Source organism: Gorilla gorilla, chromosome 8 (genome assembly GCF_029281585.2).
Source record: "Gorilla gorilla gorilla isolate KB3781 chromosome 8, NHGRI_mGorGor1-v2.1_pri, whole genome shotgun sequence".
NCBI lineage: Eukaryota > Metazoa > Chordata > Mammalia > Primates > Hominidae > Gorilla > Gorilla gorilla.
In genome coordinates this window covers 116,624,185-116,642,889 of record NC_073232.2, presented here as the reverse complement: position 1 = coordinate 116,642,889, position 18,705 = coordinate 116,624,185, and the positions used below count along the sequence as shown (strand labels likewise).

General features: G+C 41.4%; 1 protein-coding gene and 1 long non-coding RNA gene across 4 annotated transcripts in view; one reads left to right on the top strand and one right to left on the bottom strand.

The window, feature by feature from the left end:
- Nucleotides 1–12,951, bottom strand: part of CFAP58 (cilia and flagella associated protein 58) — a 103,194-nt gene extending 90,243 nt beyond the window's left edge. Inside the window, exons 1-4 of one of the 3 annotated variants that reach the window (XM_004050061.5) lie at nucleotides 12,798–12,951; nucleotides 6,613–6,894; nucleotides 3,059–3,207; nucleotides 359–515 (exon numbers count right to left, since the gene is read on the bottom strand). In XM_004050061.5, the coding sequence (XP_004050109.2) occupies nucleotides 359–515; nucleotides 3,059–3,207; nucleotides 6,613–6,894; nucleotides 12,798–12,806 (597 nt within the window). In that variant the 5' untranslated portion in view covers nucleotides 12,807–12,951. Of the gene's footprint in view, nucleotides 1–358; nucleotides 516–3,058; nucleotides 3,208–6,612; nucleotides 6,895–11,300; nucleotides 11,333–12,797 lie in introns of those variants that run through there. The other 2 variants (XM_063710477.1, XM_063710478.1) reach the window with 2 other exon arrangements.
- Nucleotides 12,952–13,015: 64 nt separating this feature from the next.
- LOC129524988 (uncharacterized) lies at nucleotides 13,016–15,182 on the top strand. The gene is made up of 2 exons (XR_008669010.2): nucleotides 13,016–13,588; nucleotides 14,779–15,182. It is a non-coding gene; the product is annotated as an uncharacterized lncRNA (long non-coding RNA).
- The last annotated feature ends 3,523 nt before the right edge of the window (nucleotides 15,183–18,705 follow it).

Below are 18,705 nucleotides of genomic sequence, written 5' to 3'. Positions count from 1 at the left end.
ATGGCTTTCTAATAAAAATAAATAAATAAGTAGGGCCAAAGAAACTACTTCCACCACCCCCAGATGTTGGGCCCCTGGCCTTCATGGAGATCATCTTTTTGAGCCAGAATTGTAAGTAGAGAGTGCCCGCCTCAGTGACTTCTCAGACAGAGAATGCAGAGAAGGAACAATTCAAGTCGTTCAACTCAAGTAAAGCTCCTCTCAGGAGAACAAACTAAAGAAACGAGCAGAACTGAGGATGTTTCATTTGGGCGCAAGGGGGTAAATTTGAGAAAGGAGCAAGATGGGAATAGAGACTGTGGAGGGACAAACATCCTCTGGAAGGAAATATTCCTTCTTCTTGCCCTCCATGGCAGACCTGACTGATGGCGTGTTCAGCCTCCTCTTTTGATCGCTCTGTTTCCTGCTGCTGTTCAGTGGTCTGAGCTAGGGATTCTCGTAATTTTACCACTTCTGATAAGAGCTGGTCTCTCTCCTTTGTCACTTCTTCTTTGAACCTCAGTAAATCTCGGATGCTGAAAAGGAAGAACACAGGAGTCAGACTAAATGGCCATCTGCTCAGGGGTCCTTCATATCATTCTCTGAGTTCGTTTTCATGGGAAAGATGTCAGGTCAATGATTAACACTATTCAGACATTAAAGAGAAAGATCTTTATGCCATGATATGGGATCAGATTGTGAAACGTTAACTGGAAAGAAGTACTAATGATAACATGCATAGTATAATTTATTTTTTTATTTTTAAGAAAATACAATGTCTATTCATGCGTGTGAGAGTGTGTGTGTGTGTGTGTGTGTGTGTTTTACAGACATTTTTACAGAGCCCAGAAAAACATATCACTGATTATCTCTGAGAAATTTAGGGTGGAAAGTTGTGGGGGTTGATACTTTCCACACCTCTGTATTACTTGAATTTTTTACGATAAGACTATATTGCTATTGTCAACTCTGGTAATTAATCCTAAGCAGATGTCAATTTAGGAAACTATTTGTTTAATATATCCACTGGAGGGCTATGATCACAGCTATAAACTCTAGAATAAAGCATAAACAGAACAAAATAATATGCATTGCTAGTTTTCTATCCATTTACCCAAAAAGATTAGTTTCTCCCAAATGAATGCAGCCCAGATAAAATGTTACAAAGAACAAAATTGGGAAAATAATTCATGATGCCCATTTTTGGAGGTTATGTGATAATATTCATTGATTTGAATTGTAAACCAGCTACCTCCAAATTTCAAAAGCCATTCCATATGATTTGGCATGACTTCCTGCAGAATTAGCACTTTGCAATTGGAAGCTCAGTGTCTGATACGACCTCTGCAGCAGAATGAATGTAGAGCAAGGCAGCTCTTGGAGCTGAGAAGGCAGAGGAGAACTTGCACTGCAGACTCTTGCAGCTGACAGTCATCAAACGACTGCTCAAAACACAGTAATTTGTCAAACTATATTTACCAACACCTTTGATGTAACAAATGTTTAATAAGGAAACTTTAAACCTGCACTCAAATTCTACTCCAAAAATAAAACCTCAAATTCGAAGGTTACTATGAAGACAGAAAGTTACACCTGGGCACACTGTTAAAGATAAAATTATGGGCTGGATTGTTTCTTCTGTTCTCCTCCTCACCCTCTTCCAATGCTTGTCTCGTATCTGAATCAGTTCCCTCGCATTCCTCTTCAGTAGTTGCTCTGAATATGCTCGACTTCCTTAACAAGAAGATAAAGCCCACACTACAGGCATCACATTTTCTGTTTTTATTTCCTATTCCCTCTCCCAACACCTGTACTTAGAACTATCTGTCAATGTTGGATCAATGCATCAAAAAAGCATAAGAAACTGAAACAGCAAAATTAAGATTTGGTTAACTTCCTTGGCTGCCCAAGGAAGTGTATGTTCATTCCTGATTCATTCGTTGATGCCATGTTTTGCATGCCCCACACAGTGCTGGGCTCCTGGAGGGGATATAAAGGTGTCTTCCTTCAGGGAGTTCACAGCCTAATGGGTAGAGAAGCACATCAACAAATAAATTTCAATATAATCTGATCAGTGCCATACTGGAGGTAAATGTTGGGTCTTATGGAAACGGAAAACATAGTGACTTTCTGTGGGGTCATTGGAGTCTGGATGTGGAGAGGATGTTGGAACAGTGATGCTGATGGTGATGAAGTTAAGACAGTGTTTGAGATGGGTCTTAAAGAAGGCATAAAAGTTGACCATGGGGAGAACGGAAGAAAAGGCACTCTGAGCATGGAAAGCAGCATGTACAAAGGCATGGAGGTGTGAGCAACTTGATGGGCTCGCACGAGGCTAGAGAGGCTGACTGGGGCAGGTTCTCAAAGGGCTCTGGATGACACAGTCAAGAGTCTGGGCTTTATCCTTTGGGTATGGGTAGTTATTGAAAGTGTTTATGCTGGGGATAGGTGACATGTGTTTCAGGAGCCTAAATTTGGTAGCAATGATGGAATAAAGAAGCACATGTCTTCTGTAGGCAGGGAGACCAGTTAGGAGGCTACTGTCAAATCTGGCAGAGAATAGGAGGCCTGAACCAAGGCAGTAGCACTGGTGACCAGAAGGAGTGAAAGGCCATGCTTAGAAGACCAAGCCAACAAGACAGTGGCTTTAAGAGTTGGGGGAGCAGGAGGAGGGAAGAGCAGCACTGTTTTCTGGCCTAGAATCTGAAGGGTGGGAGGGTTGGTGATGAGACTGATCTTGGGGAGTAGGTGGGAGAAGCTGGGACTCTGGGCAGAAAATTAGCCAGTTATATTCTACACAAATTGCAGAGAAACCTAACATCTTACTCATTTTGAAACTATACTACTGATTCCTATGGAGGCAGAAGTTTAAGATAACCACAAATTAGATGTTCTTAGGTGTGGAGAAAAGAACATTACTTAAAATGCAACAGACAGAAAACAATCTCTAAGAACCCAATAAAGAAGAGTCTTGTATCACAGAGAATGTTCAAGAAGACACTGGCAAGCCCCAGGCTGTCTACTGAAGGAGGCCTCTGCAAAAGCAAGTTTAACATACATCAACAAGGCTATGACCTACTTGCTATTCTGGTCCATTGACAGTCCAGACCCTTGCTCCACTAGTTTGGTCAGGTTCACTATTTCCTCTTTCAGAGCAAGAATCGTCTCCTTGGCCTTCTGCTCTTTGTCATAGGCTGAGTCCACCATCTTCCAGGCCTTTTCAATTTCCTAGATGGGCCATAGGATATCAGTGAGAAAGACCAAACTGGATTCTAGATGCAAGATAAACCAGCAAACAGAATAATACCATGACCAGAGTGTAGTTATATAAATGTGCATTGACTAAATTGTTTAACATGAGCTAGTCAATAGTGAATAGCACATTGAAAGAGGAGGACTGGACTGGATGTGGTGGTACAGGCCTATAGTCTCAGCTACTCAGGAGGCCAAGGCAAGAAGACCTCTTGAGTCCAGGAATTTGAGGCTGCAGTGAGCTGCAATCATGCCACTGCACTCTAGCCTGGATGACAGGGCAAGACCCTGTCTCAAAAAAGTAAAAAATAAAAATAAAATAAAGTAGGGACTGGCAGAGGGTATTTTTTCTTGTGTAGCTGAGTGTGGCTACAAGCCTCACTTACTGCAAGGTTTGCAAAATTACAAATGAAAGTTTATGTGCTTTCTAAGTCCAGATATTAAAAGGAAAAAAAATAAGTTTTATCACATGAGAAATGATCATAGATCCAGGCCCTAAATTGATAGACTGAATTAAACCTCTTGAAAGATTTGTAAATAAAAAATATATTTTATCATCTGGTCCCAAGTGATCTCCTAGTGACAATGTGAACTTTAGAACAATCCACACAATGCTGTTCTTTACTGTTACCTAATTGTACCCAACAACCTTGGTAATTCCCATTTTTCAGAAACTGAAGCCCAAGCCTTCTCATCAAATGCTTATATATGGGAGAAAACCCATAACGGGGAATGGAGGCAATGACCCATGCAGCTTTGGCTTCCTTACTGTTATAAAATGCAATGTGTATTTTGACATAAATACTTAAAAGTGAATTACAGCAGTTCCAGTAAAGGAGCAAAGCACAGTAAATTTTGCAATATCACATAATTTGGATGTATGTCCCTGCCCAAATCTCATATTGAAATGTAATCCCCAATGTTGGAGGTGGGGCCTGGTGGGAGGTGATTGAATCACGGGGGTGGATTTCTCATGAATGGTTTAGCACCATCCTCTTGGTACTGTCCTTGTGATAGTGAGTGAGTTCTCACGAGATCTGGTCATTTAAAAGTGTGTGATGCATGCATATGTTCATCACAGTGCTATTGACAATAGCAAAGACATGGAATCAACCCAAATGCTCATCAGTGATAGACTGGATAAAGAGTACATATACACCGTGAAATACTATGCAGCCATAAAAAAGTACAAGATCATGTCCTTTGCAAGGACATGGATGGAGTTAGAGTCCATTATCCTTAGCAAACTAACACAGGAAATGACAACCAAATACCACATGTTCTCACTTATAAATGGGAGCTAAATGATGAGAACACATGGACACATAGAGGGGAATAACACACACTGGGGCCTTTCGGAGGGTGAAGAGTAGGAGGAGGGAGAGGATAAGGAAACAATAACAAATGGATACTAGGCTTAATACCTGGTGATTAAATAATCTGTACAACAAACCCCCATGACACACGTTTACCTATGTAACATCCTGCACATGTACCCCTGCACTTAAAAGTTTTTTTTAAAAAGTGTGTGACACCTCCCCACCACCCCTCTTGCTCCTGCTCTGGCCCATGTGAAGTGTCTGCTCCACTTTGCCTTCTGCCATGACTGTAAGTTTCCTGAGGCCTCCCAAGAAGCTGAGCAGATGCCAGTGTTATGCTTCCTGGACAGCCTGCAGAACCATGAACGAATTAAGCCTCTTTTCTTTATAAATTACCCAGTCTCAGGTATTTCTTTAATGCAATGTGATGACCAACTAATACACAACAGCTTTGAGTTTTAGGCCACTACTTAACTTTCTTGCAAAATTCTGTCGAGTAGAATGTGGGTCCTTTATACAGATAAGAACCTATAAGCTTTAGGTTAAAATATTCCACTTGTTTATTGACAAGGAATAAAATGGGTGGAAGAGAGTATTTAATGTAACAAATTCGTGGTCACTATTACATTAGACAGATTACTCTTGGGTAACTATAGCACATAATTCAGTGATTCAAAGCAAAATGTCAGTTTGTGCAATATTTCTTATGTAGCAACCATATGTGCTATATTTAGCAAAACAAATGAAAGATATTTACATTAAAAAATGATTACACAAGTTTTATCCAAATCAACTTTACCAATTAGATTTTAATCCATTCATGACCTCCATTTCCAGATTTTGTTTTTTTGTTTGTTTTGGGTTTTTTGTTTTATTTTGTTTTGTTTTTGGAGACGGAGTCTTGCTCTGTTGCCAAGGCTGGAGTGCAGTGGCACAATCTTGGCTCGCTGCAACCTCCATCTCCTGGTTCAAGTGATTCTCCTGCATCAGCCTCCCAAGTAGCTGGGATTACAGGCATATGCCACCATGCCCAGCTAATTTTTATATTTTTGGTAGAGATGGGGTTTCACCATGTTGGCCAGGCTGGTCTCCTGACCTCAGGTGATCCACCCACCTCGGCCTCCCAGAGTGCTGGGATTACAGGCATAAGCCACCACAACCGGCCCTTCATCAGTTTTTAAATTTACAATGAAAAATGTTTTTTTCCATTATAAAATGACTTTAAGCCTTCTTGTATTGGTTCTTCAGCAAGGAGAAGAACATGACAATAAACTTCAAAATAGCACTTAAAAGTGAGTAGTTTCTAAGAGAATTGATCATCGCTATTTAGTACTGGTCTTGGAAATTCATTTGAACTGGATGGTATCTAATTGCATGATACCAAGGCAACTGTCTAAAAATTTTATAAATTGTTTCTCATATTTAGGGTTTTAATTATGTTTCAACCTCTTATCACCATGAGTCAACAAGGAACACTTATATTTTACCTTCAGAATAATGCAACACACTTAAGGATGAAAAAAATCTAGTATAAAACAAAGCAATACATCCTCAGTATCCCCAGACTGAATCTCTGCTCTCCTATTATGAGGAACTGGGAGGATTCAGAGGAAAGAAAAGGGGTGCTAGGAAGAAAGGTCATGAAAATTACTATCTGGGAATTCTCAAGAAAATCTTTACTAAAACACGAGAAAAAGCAGAAATATGAAAATATCTTTAACAGTTAAACTACCATCATGAGGTATTAAATTACTCATCATGCATCAAATAAGATATATTGAGATTCCAAATATTGCATTTACTTATCTCTAAATCTTTTTCCAACCCATTATTTCCCAGAAACCAAACAAGTAAGATTCTCCATTATTTTCTGCATGATGTGATTCACCCAGGCTAAAAAATCATTTTCTTTGAAAATGAACATTATTCCTTAGGCTTAATGAATATAAAATCATGTAAATTTTTACCTAATAACTCATTTACTACCAGCCTAGAGGTGCCAATATAATGAGAGAATGATGTTTTAAATTCAGGTTCATTCCATTTCTAGAAGATCACTGACCTTCTTTAGGGATGCAATGGTGGTCTGATCATCCTGAGAGAGCTTAAGGGCAGTGGCGACCTTCGCGGAATTCACTACAATTTCTGCATTTAGCTCTCTGCATTTGGCCATCAGACGCTTTTCATTGTCATAAGACTTTTTCATGACAGCATGAAGCCTCTCATATTCAATCCGAAATTTTTCCAAACTTTTGTCTCCAGAAAGTTCATGGAGAACTCCCCGAAAATCTCTTTCCATTTCTTCAAATGCAGATTCTTCCAGGACTTGCTTTCCACCCTTTTCCTATAGAAAAAAAGCAGGGATGGGAAAGGGCAATGCAACATTTACATCATTACCATCAAGGAATTACTGCTATTACCTCTGAATGAAACACCTCCATACGAGCAAAATTAAAACCACTGATAAGCAGAAAAATTAAGATTATATGACAGGAAAGGTCCTTGTTCAGACCCTGATGCTTATGTACATATATAAGTACATATATGTATAAGTACATATATATGTGTGTATATATATGTATATATATACACTCATACACATTATACGTTTATACACATTACATATATATATATATGCATTGGGATATATATGCAGAATATATATGCATTAGGATAAAAGTAGTTCCCACTATATGACGTTACTAAGGATTAGATTAAATGAGATCACTGATGTTAAACACTTAGCCAAATGCCTGGCAAATAGTAGGGATTCAAGGAATTTTCAGAGCTATTATGATTATTCCAAACCCTGGTCTCTTTTCATTGGGCCCTGCTTCTTATTGCCCCTAAGACTGCAAAGGGCAGCGGGGGTGGCCACAGTGTGTTGAGGCCAGACATAGGAAGATCTTGGCATAGATATCATGAAATCACATATACAGTGAAACTTACCTGAAATATGCACTTATCTCCCCAAAGAGATTCCATCATTTTTATTCCTTAGAAATGTAGGCTAGGTCATGCCCCACAGTGTCCTAAAATGCCCTGTGCAATACTCATGGGACTTTTCCACATTTGCTTTCCATGGTTAGATGGGCAACAAATTATTTCAAAATATAAGCCCAGACATATAGATATAATTCAAGCAAGTCTGGCTATTACTTAGATGAGAACCTAAGAGTGAGTTATATCGGAATTCTTATTTCTCTACTTTTAGGGGTTGAATTGTGTCCCCCAAAAAGGTATTTTGAAGTCCTAACCCTGCTAATCTGACCTTATTTGGAACAGAGTCATTTAATAAGTTAAGATGAGCTCAGACTGGAGTAAGCCACCCAGTTTGTGGTGCTTTGTTATGGCTGCTCTAGCAAACAAATCCACCTACTTCTTGTTAGCTACAACATAATAATGAAGAAGAATGGGTATGGTTAATATATTTATTCATTCATTGAGCAAGTATTTATTGAACATCTGCCATACATAAATTCTATGATGGATTGGGAATAAACAGCTTATCCACAGGGAATTTATACTTAATTGCTGGTGGGATATGAATGCAGTTAATGAAAGCATAGAATTTGATCCCTATCATAAAATGTATTCAAAGTTCTCTATGAACCCACAGAAAGAGAATTATTCCCAGCAGCAAGAATAAAAAAAAAAAATCTCAGAAAAAAATTGGCATTTGAGCAGGCCCAGAAGGAAGAGTGGAATTTTCATAGGGGAATACAGAGAAAAGGGGCATTCCCAGCAGATGGCAAAGCTTGAGCAAAGCTCAGGGCCAAGCAAGTATCCAAGTTGGCTAAAGAATAAGAGGGATGAACGGAACAGAATAGCATCCAGAAATAATGCGGCACAGCTACAACCATCTGATCCTTGACAAAGTCAACAAAAAAGCAACTGGAAAAGGATTCTCTATTCAATAAATGGTGCTGGGATAATAGGCTAGCCATATGCAGAAGATTGAAACTGGACTCCTTCCTTACACCATATACAAAAATCAATTCAAGATGTATTAAAGACTTAAATGTAGAACCTGAAACTATAAAAACCCTGGAAGATGACCTAGGAAATACCATTCTGGACATAGGCCCTGACAAGGATTCATGACGAAGATGCTGAAAGCAATTGCAACAAAAACAAAAATTGACAAATGGGACTTAATTAAACTAAAGAGCTTCTGCACAACAAAAAAAAAAAAACAAACTATCAACAGAGTAAACAGACAACCTACAGAATGGGAGAAAATATTTGCAAACTGTGCATCCGACAAAGTTCTAATATTCTGAATCTATCAGGGACTTAAATAAAATAACAAGCAAAAAACAAACATCCCCATTAAAAAGTGGACAAAGGATATAAACAGACACTTTTCAAAAGAAGACATGCAGACAACAAGCATATGAAAAAAATGCTTAACGTCACTAATCATTAGAGAAATGCAAATCAAAACCACAATGAGATACCATCTCACACCAGTCAGAACGGCTTCATTAAAAAGTAAAAAAAATAACAGATGCTGGCAAGGTTGTAGAGAAAAGGGAACATACTCTGCTGGTGGTAATGCAAATTAGTTCAGCCATTGTAGAAAGCAATGTGGCAATTTCTCAAAGAACTTAGAATTACCACTTGACCCAGCAATTCCATTATTGGGTATATACCCAAAGGAATATAAATCATTCTACCATAAAGACACCTGCATGCATATGCTCAACACAGCACTACTCACAATAGCAAAGACATGGAATCAACTTAAATGTCATCTACAGTAGACTGGATAAAGAAAATGTGGTACATGGGCCGGGCGCAGTGGCTCACACCTGTGATCCCAGCACTTTGGGAGGCCAAGGCGGGTGGATTGCCTGAGGTCAAGAGTTCAAAACCAGCCTGGCCAACATGGTGAAACCCCGTCTCTACTAAAAATACAAAAATTACCTGGGTGTGGTGGTGGGCACCTGTAATCCCAGCTACTTGGGAGGCTGAGGCAGGAGAATTGATTGAACCAGGAAGGCAGAGGTTGCAGTGAGCCAAGATCATTCTCCTGCACTCCAGCCTGGGCAACGGAGTGAGACTCCATCTCAAAACAAAAAAGGAAAACTGTGGTACATATACACCATGGAATACTACTCAGCCATAAAAAAGAATGAGATCACATCCTTTGCAGCAACATGGGTCGAGCTAGAGGCCATTATCCTAACTAACGCAGGAACAGAATAACAAATATCACGTGTTCTCACTTATAACTGGGAGCTAAACACTGAGTACACATGAACACAAAGAAGGGAACAGACACTGGGGCCTACTTGAGGGTGGAAGGTGGGAGGGGGTAAAAAACTGAAAAATTACCTATCAGGTATTATGCTTATTACTTGGGTGATGAAATAATCTGTACACCAAACCCTTGTGACATTCAATTAACCTATATAAGAAACCTGCACATTTATCCCTGAACCTAAAATAAAAGTTTAAAAAAGTCTGTGCACGTTTTAGAAAAGGATAAGATGTATGACGGGGAGAAAGAAGCAAAACACTAGCTAGGGAGTGAGGGACACACAATGAAGACACTGAATTACATTCAAAGGAGTAAGGATTGCATTATTCTGCAGGCTACAGGGAACCACTCAAGACTTTTGAGCAAAGGACTCATAAGGCTTGCAAGGCCTTACTTATGTTTGCAACATTACGTTTTAATATTCTACTCTACAAAGGGCCTTGGCATCAACACTCTCTTGCTAAAAGAAACCAACTGAAACAATCTGTAGTCCCAATAATAAAGTAAAATTTCAATTCACCCTGAAGATTTTAAGAAGTCTAGCTTACCTTCTGTTTTGACAAGCCCGTCTTGCCCAATATGGAAAAAGTCTACGTATTCTTGGTTTTCGAAAACACTTGTACTATTAATTAAATCTCTAACAATGACATGCAAGCAAAACAGTCTTTGTAAATTAAAATAAATGTAGAGTCACAAGCATATCTATAGCATTTTGTATAACAACTTTAGTACTAATTTTAAATTCACATAGGTTTTTCTTCCTGACTAAAAGCAGATTATTGCAAAGACCACAATGTAGTAATTCCACAAAGGAGGAAAACCCATATTAAGGAAATACGGTGTTGCTGCTGTTCTGTTCTTCTCCCTTGTTGATGCTAAACATAAGCACACACAAAAATTTGTCACTGCACTGTTCTTGATTCCATCCCTGTAAATGGTATTAACGTCAACACTTGATCAACAGCCTAATGATTTGTTAGCAGTCCAAGTTTTACCTGTTTACCTGGCACTTAGCACAGGAATGGAAAAATACCAAAGAAGGAAAAGTTTTAAAGAAACTTTTAGGAACAAAAGAGATTTGTTCCTATTGTCATTAAAAGCAAAGGAAAAATAATCTCTTAGCTTTGGCCAATAAACAGCTGATATTTCCACTGTTATAGCATATAATGGTATCTGTTTCAGAAGGATGAAATCAACGTGAACTGATCAGAAAGGAACTGTGGCATTTCTTTATTCTTCACCTATTCACTGATTGTTTGCTATGTGCCAGGCACTGTCCTGTCCTAAGTTCTGGGAATATCAATTAGTGGGGAGAAGGAAAAGGAAAAAGGAAAAGAGAACTGCAATATAAGATGAGGCCAGAGGGGAAATAGAGAATTGTGAAAGCAGAATCGAGAAAGTTGGCTGAGGTCAAGTAAGAAGAAAAGTAGAAGAAAGGAAGAAACGAGAGGAGTAACAGAAAGAGGGAAATGGAAATAACTAACCCATAATAGTGGAGCAGCGTCTGAGGCCGGCACCTGGGCAGGGTTCCTCACAGAAATATGCAAATATATCTTGAATAGGGCAGAGCCAAGGAAATGAGGGGGTGGTGCCTCTGGGAGGCTGGTGCTTCCCTATGGGGAATGAAGAATGAAATAAACAAAGATGACTAGTGGGAGAAAAGAGGAGAAAACACTCAAAAGCAATAATGGGACAATAAAGAACTAGAAGGAACAAGAAAGGAAATGGGAAGAAAGAGATACAAATGACTATGGGTAATGGGGAGAAGTGAAGTGGCCACAGCAGCATGGATGTCAGAGAGAGATGTGAGTGATGGAGCCCAGGAGTGAGGAAGATGGATGATATGAAAGAGATCGTATGATAAGGAAAGGAAGGAGGTGTTGACCACGGGAAGACGGAATTTATAAAGCTAGACTAGAGATGGAGGAAAAGCAATGATGAGGGGATGTGAATGGTGCAGAGGAAGCAAGGGAGTAACTAGAATGGGGTGGGGAGGGGGTGGAGCACGATGGTGCTGAAAGATGATGGGGCTTGGGCTGGCTTCATGGGAGTGAAAACTGGTCAGTTGCATAGGGCCCCTTGCTCAGAAAGGCCCCATTCTTGGTTGAATGCTCTGCTGTTCTGTCTTAAAATTATTTGTAATTTTTGAAGAGACTTTGTGTTTTCACTTTGCATCAGGCCTTGCAAATCATGTAGCTGGTCCTGGATGGAACAGACCGTGGGATGGGTGATGGGGGAAGGGCTCTGATGGGGCCGTGAAGGATTTGGGTAGGGCCATAGTGGATGGGGACTGTGAATGGCAAGTAATGACAGGGACCCGAGGCTCTTGAGGTTATACATGAGGGGACTAAGGGGCAGGCAGGGAGTCACTGAAGGGTTGCAGAAATAACCCCTCATTGGAGAGGCTGAAAATGGGGTGTACTGTAATATGGGAGAGTGGTGGGGTGATACGAGATGTTAACACAGGAGTCAATGAACACACGGGGCAGAGGTGATGGGCAGAAGAGCCTTAATGAAGCTGTGTGACAGCAGGTGATCACATGTTAGGAAATCAGGGTGTGACAGGTGAACAAGGGCCATTGATTGGGATGACAGCAGGCATCTGTGAAGCTTTCTTCCCGGTTTCCCCTGTGAGATAAGACATCTCCAATATTTCTGTGTGAGCCTCTCTTATGGTATCACTCCATGACTAAAAAACTAGGGCTGGGTGCATGTCACGTGTGGATTTCAGAATTCATTAATTTTCTACCGCACTTAGCATAGCGCCGATGCCACAGTGGGGATAGTGGGGTGTCCACACAAATGAAGGAGAAACAGGGGCCAGAGCCAACGGAGAAAGGCGCGGGAGTGAGTGAGGGTGCAGGGGGATAAGATGTTGATGGGGGGAAATATTGGAATCACCGTTTGTGACAATCGTCAGTAGGAGAGGGACAATGGGGAGGGGTCAAGGGAAAGGCGACAGAGGGGCGCTGACTCCTGACCTCAGCCATCCTGATGCTCTCTGGGGGCGGCCTCAGAGGCTGCTGTGGAGATCGCAGGAGCTGGGCCGGAGTCTGGGAAAGAAGCTAAAGGCGCGACGCGCTGTCTCTATCGCCCGCCCCGAGCGGAAACCCGCGCTCGGCGCGTCGTCCCGTCGCCTGGCAACCGACACGCCCTCTAGGGGCGCTAGCAGGAATTCGAAAGGGGAGGAGCTTCTGCGGCTGGCACCTGGGCAGGGTTCCTCAGAGAAATATGCAAATATATCCCCAATGGGGCGGAGCCAAGGAAATAAGGGGGCGGTGCCCCTGAGAGGCTGGGAGGAGTCCCACGGTGTGGGCAGACGGAGACACCCAGGAGAAAGAAGAGGGCGAATTGGAAGAGGCCACCCAGAAAGGACGGTGTGTGACACTAGGGAGCCAAGCATGGAGAGCCGAGGACTAACGCTTGGAAGGAAACGTGGACCAGAAGGTTCCGGATGAGGGAAGGACAGGGGGCTACACTCTGCCTTCCGAGACAACGAGGAATAATCTCACTTCCAGTCAGTTCAACCCTTGTAAAACAGCTACTGTATGCAAGACACGGAGGGAAAGCTGAAGTAGAGAAACCACAGACGCTGTCTTCAAAGGGTTTAATCTAATATTAGTGATGAGAAAAATAGGGTGCAGAGCTTAAGGCATCCTGGAAAAACGTATGTAGCGCCACATCGCGAAAATCTCTCTTCTGGGACCCCTCTCCCAAAACCGTTTCTTCGCCCTCTTCTCCCCCTTCTGCTTCCACTCTTTCTGGACTTCAGGTACAAATAGTTGAAATAATTATACTCCTTGGTTCATGAAATGTGTAAGACTCCTCTCTGGTTTTATTTTCCCCCTTTATCCCCATCTCTACTCCCAACCCCTATCCTCAACCCCATAGGCATTCACGCTGCTGTGCTTACATATGTATTTTTGGGAAATGTACAAAATTTTTATCAGTGTATTTTTTAAAAATGTTTAAATAATGCTACTGGACTTTGGAGATTATCTTATTTTCTACTTTTTTCACTCAACATTCTTTTTAAGGATCTGTCCTCGTTGCGATTGGCAAGCATATAGTTCATTGCTTCTGAGTACTGCACAGCGTTTCATAAGGGGCATCTACCACACTTCACTTCCATTCCCCATGTGTTAGGTAACAAGGCCGCCTCTAATTCTCCAATACATCAAGTAATACAGCCATGATCGTCCTTGTCCGTGGTCCCTTAAGGACCTCTGTGCAAATTCCTCTGAAATATATGCCAAGGAGTAAGATTGTTAAAGTTATAGGGATGCACAGGGACATTTGCTTATGCAGCTGCGTCCTGCACAAACACACCCAGCCATGGGGCAATGGAGGCTGAAAAACAGTCTCTACTCTCTTTCCCGTGCCATGTGCCCTACTGGAGAAAGGTGTGCACTTTTTATTCTCACAAAATCTCTGTACGCCAGCCAAGTCATGAACCTAGAAGGCTGTAACTATCTAGAGGGTGTGATATTTTCAAACTCATCTGGCCAGATGAACAGTTTTCCAAGAGCACAACGATGCCCAATAGCCTAGTACAAGCCCTGGGTACTTACCAAGCACTTTAAGATTGTGTGCCAGAGTTACTGCCCTAGGCTGCACTCCGGTGTGGGGTTTCCATCCAACACTTCCATCCATCCCTTCCAGAAGGTGGTAGGTCTTTTTTATTAAACACTCATAAAGTGTTTAGTAAATGCCAGATACCATTCTAAGTGCTTTGCAAATATTGACTCATTTAATTAGCTAATTTTCTAATTTCTGTCAATATGATGAAAGTAATGTAAGCACATTTTTTGCTTTCATTTTCACTTCTCTAACTACTAGTGAATTTTTTGACCATTTCTTTATACATTCATAGGCTACTTGAGATTCCCTTCTGTGAACTGCCTTTTCAGTGTCTTTGTCTATTTTTCTATTGATCTTTTTTCTTTTTCTTTTGATTTACAGATATCTTTGAGAAGCCTGGACATCAATTTGCTTTAGAAGACTAGAAACTCTGCCTTTATGTCTTTAAGGGAACAATAGTCCTTAACTTTGATACTGTGGCTCTTTAGCCCTTTTTTTCCCTATATTTTTTATATAGTTTTTTGGTATTATTTAGACCTCCTTAACCCCACGGTCATAAAGGTATTCTCCCATCATTTTTTTCTATCTATTAGCTTCATAGTTTTACTTTTTTACATTCAGTTATCTAATCCATCTGGAGTTCTCCTTCCCATATGGTGTGAGATAGGGATCTAACTATATTTTTCTCCATGGGGTGAGCAAATTTTCCAACAACCCATGTCAAACAATCCATTCTTTCCAAATTGATTTGGGAAAATTTCCAAATAGACATGAGTATGTTCTGAGCTCTCTGGTTTGTTCATGTGTCAGTACCACAAGGTTTTGTCACTGTGGGTTTTTAGTTAGTCATCATGCTTGAAGGGCAAGTTCCCCATTCCAAATTCTTCTGTGTCAAGATTGCTTTGTCTATCCATGAGCCTTTATCCTCCCTTATAATTTTTAGAGTAAGTTTGTCGAGTTTATGAGAACTGTGTTGGACTGATGTATAAATTCAAGGAAAACTGGCAACTGTGCAGTGACATCTCATTCATGACCTGACACTGTGTATCTGGTGGACAAAAAGAGGGAAATGTGGCTGAGTCATAATGTGCATGGAGGTTGCTGGAGAGGTGGCGGATGAACTGGAGAGGCAGGCTGAACCACACTGTAAGCCAAGCTAATAGAAATGAGCTTGAAATGGGACAGGCAACCCAGCTCAGGCTGCTTTGTGTGTTCACAGGAAACCTGATTACACATTGGGACCATCGGTTTGTAGGATTGCCATGATCCAGAGAAACTCCATAACATTTCTGAAAGTATATAACAAAAATAAAGACCTAGAGGGCCCTGGTCACCCATATGTTGCACTGATGTCAAGTGCAGGGCTGTGTGTCTTCCCATGTCCAAGGGATCTCCTAAAAGAGATTTCATAAGTAGGTGCCCTGCATAGGTGACAGCAGTTCAATCCAGTAAACAATTTTTTAAGGAACTTACTGCATGGTAGGCACAAGGCTGCCCACAGGAAGCACCAAGGTGACTATGGCAGAGTCACTGCCCTTTGCATTCACAATCTGTATTGGGGGAAAGACAGAAGGGAACATCTACAGTTAATTCTAATGCAATATGATGGTATCATTTAGTATATGCCATTTTAACAGAAAGCACAATGGGGGCTCAGAGAATCTAGATAATGATATCTGAGACCTTACTTATAGGAGGACAAAAAGACCCAAATATGAGTGAGCAATCAAAGAACCACAAGGAGGTAGAAAGGCGCGTGACATGTTCAGCTCATAGGAAAGAGATGCAGGGGGCATCAACACAGATGGATGAATGGATGAAAGGATGGGTGGTCGGACATATCAATTTATGCTGATGAAACAAAATGTTTGATTTCCAATTTTCTGGATTACAGAAGACTAGTCACCACCCTGCTCCCCTGTGTTGTTGTAATAACAAGAATCACTAGGTGGCATTATAGTACCAAAGTCCTCACCTTTCAGAGCCTCTAGGAGAAACACACCCAACAAGATCGCGTCAGCCCCTAATTTAGACAAATGAGTGCTTCTATTCATCTCATTTCTCATTATATCCACTTAATTTATTTCTTGAGCACCTACTATATGTCCAGCCCTATGTTGCGAACTGTGGAGAGAGAATACAAAAGGAGTTGAAGACAGGATCTTCTCCCTTGAGGAGCATCAGGAAAAGCAAAATGTGCACGCCAACACTCCCCCTAAAAGATTTTCTGACAACAGTCCAAGACAGGATATAGTAAGCACTGAAATGAGGATGTCAGTAAATAAGGTCCTGTGTAATCTGGCCCTTTCGACTTTCTGGTGCCAGCTCCCATCACTCACTCCTTGTTACACTGGTTCTTTCAATTCTCTGGATAGCCGTGCTCTTTCCCATTGCCTGGAATTCACAAATGCTGATCTTCCTGTCTGGAATACTTAACTCTCTCTCTTTCTCTCTTCAGCTGGCTGGCTCCCATCCAGCCTTCTTTCAGATCTCACTTCTTCACATTACTTTCAGTCTCACTTCCCCAGACTACCTTTTCCAGCATTGTGTGTTCTACTTCTTGCATCATCCCACAATGGTAACTAATGGCCTAGTCATGTAAATAGTTGCTTAATACCTGTGTTCCCTACCACGCCGTCAAACTACAGGAGCTCTAAGATGATGCACGTCTTCTTCACCCTGTCTCCACTGGTGTTAGGGGCTGAATTGTGTCCCTCCAAAATTCATAAGTTAATGTCCAGATGCCCCCTAGTTCGGAATGTGATGGTATTTGGAGATAGAGCCTTTAAAGAGGTGATTAAGTTAAAATAAGGCCGATTAGACTGGTATCCTTTACAAGAAGAGGAAAATTGGTCACACAAAGAGACACGAGGTATGTGATGTGTGCACAGAGAGGAATGACAGTGAAAAGGAGGCTATCTGCACAACAAAGAGAGGGGCTTCAGAAGAATTCAAACCTGCTGACACTTTGATCTTGGACTTCTAACCTCCATAACTGTGAGGAAATCAATTTTTTTGTTTGTTTTGTTTTGTTTTTTTTTGGTGTGGAGGCGTTTGAGACGGAATCTCACTCTGTTGCCCAGGCTGGAGTGCAGTGGCACAATCTCGGCTCACTGCAACCTCCGCCTCCCGGGTTCAAGCGATTCTCCTGCCTCAGCCTCCAGAGTAGTTGGGACTACAGGTGCACACCACCACACCCAGCTAATTTTTTATATTTTTGTTAGAGACAGAGTTTCAACGTGTTAGCCAGGCTGGTCTCAAACTCCTGACCTCAAGTGATCCTTCCGCCGTGGCCTCCCAAAGTGCTAGGATTACAGGTGTGAGCCACCGCACCTGGCCTCAATTTTTGTTTTTTAAGCCACCCAGTCTGTGGTATTTTGTTATAACAGCCCTAGCGAACTAACATAACCAGCCAGCACTCTGCTGTATAAATAACTGTTCAGTGAATCACCATTGAATGAGTTCTAAAGTAAGGACGCCCAGTGAACCATGACATCTTAAAGAAAGATACATGGTAGACATGGCTCTTGAACTTGACCTTAAATGATATGTATGAGTTAGAGACACGGAAGGAAGTTAAAAGAAGCTCAAGTATGGGGAACAGCACTGGGCAGAAACCAAGGCAAGAATCCAAAAATCCTGCTTTAGGCGGGGTGAGGTCCCTATCAGGTACTTGTGAACACTAAAGTTGATAAGAGGGCATGGGTGAATAGCAGAGAGCCTTGGAAGGATAGCAGAGAAGTGCCTCCAAACTCAAGGACTAGGGACAGTCAAGAACACACCCATTTTTTCTGCCAGATATCTCAAATACATGATCATGAGATATACTACCTCTGCAAAGCTCCTTATTTAAACCTGGATAGAATCGCCTCTTAGAACTTCTCAGGTGCGTGCTGTAACACAGTAATAAGAACAGTATTTATACCCAGTGTTCACCTCTTCAATAGTACCCAGTGAAGATATGAAGTAAACTTCCAAAAAAGCAGAAACACTGACTTGCAGGCCTACATGTAAATTCCTAGCCTGTAATGCAAAGCAATTGTGCCCTGACAGAAATCGACCTCTGTCATAGATCAGAGAGGTCCCAGAGGCTATTGTGGGGGTGTCTGTATCATCCACAATCTCCTCTGAGATTATTAACTCCCACCCAGAATTACATCCCTCTCTGAAGCCATGATGCTCTAGGCCACCCTACCTACCTCCCCAGGGCCACAGCGGATGGGTCAAGGTGGAGACCTGACCCACATGAAGCCAGTTCTATTATTTTCCCTGGGAATTTATAACAGGGACCAAGAGCAAGTCAATCAT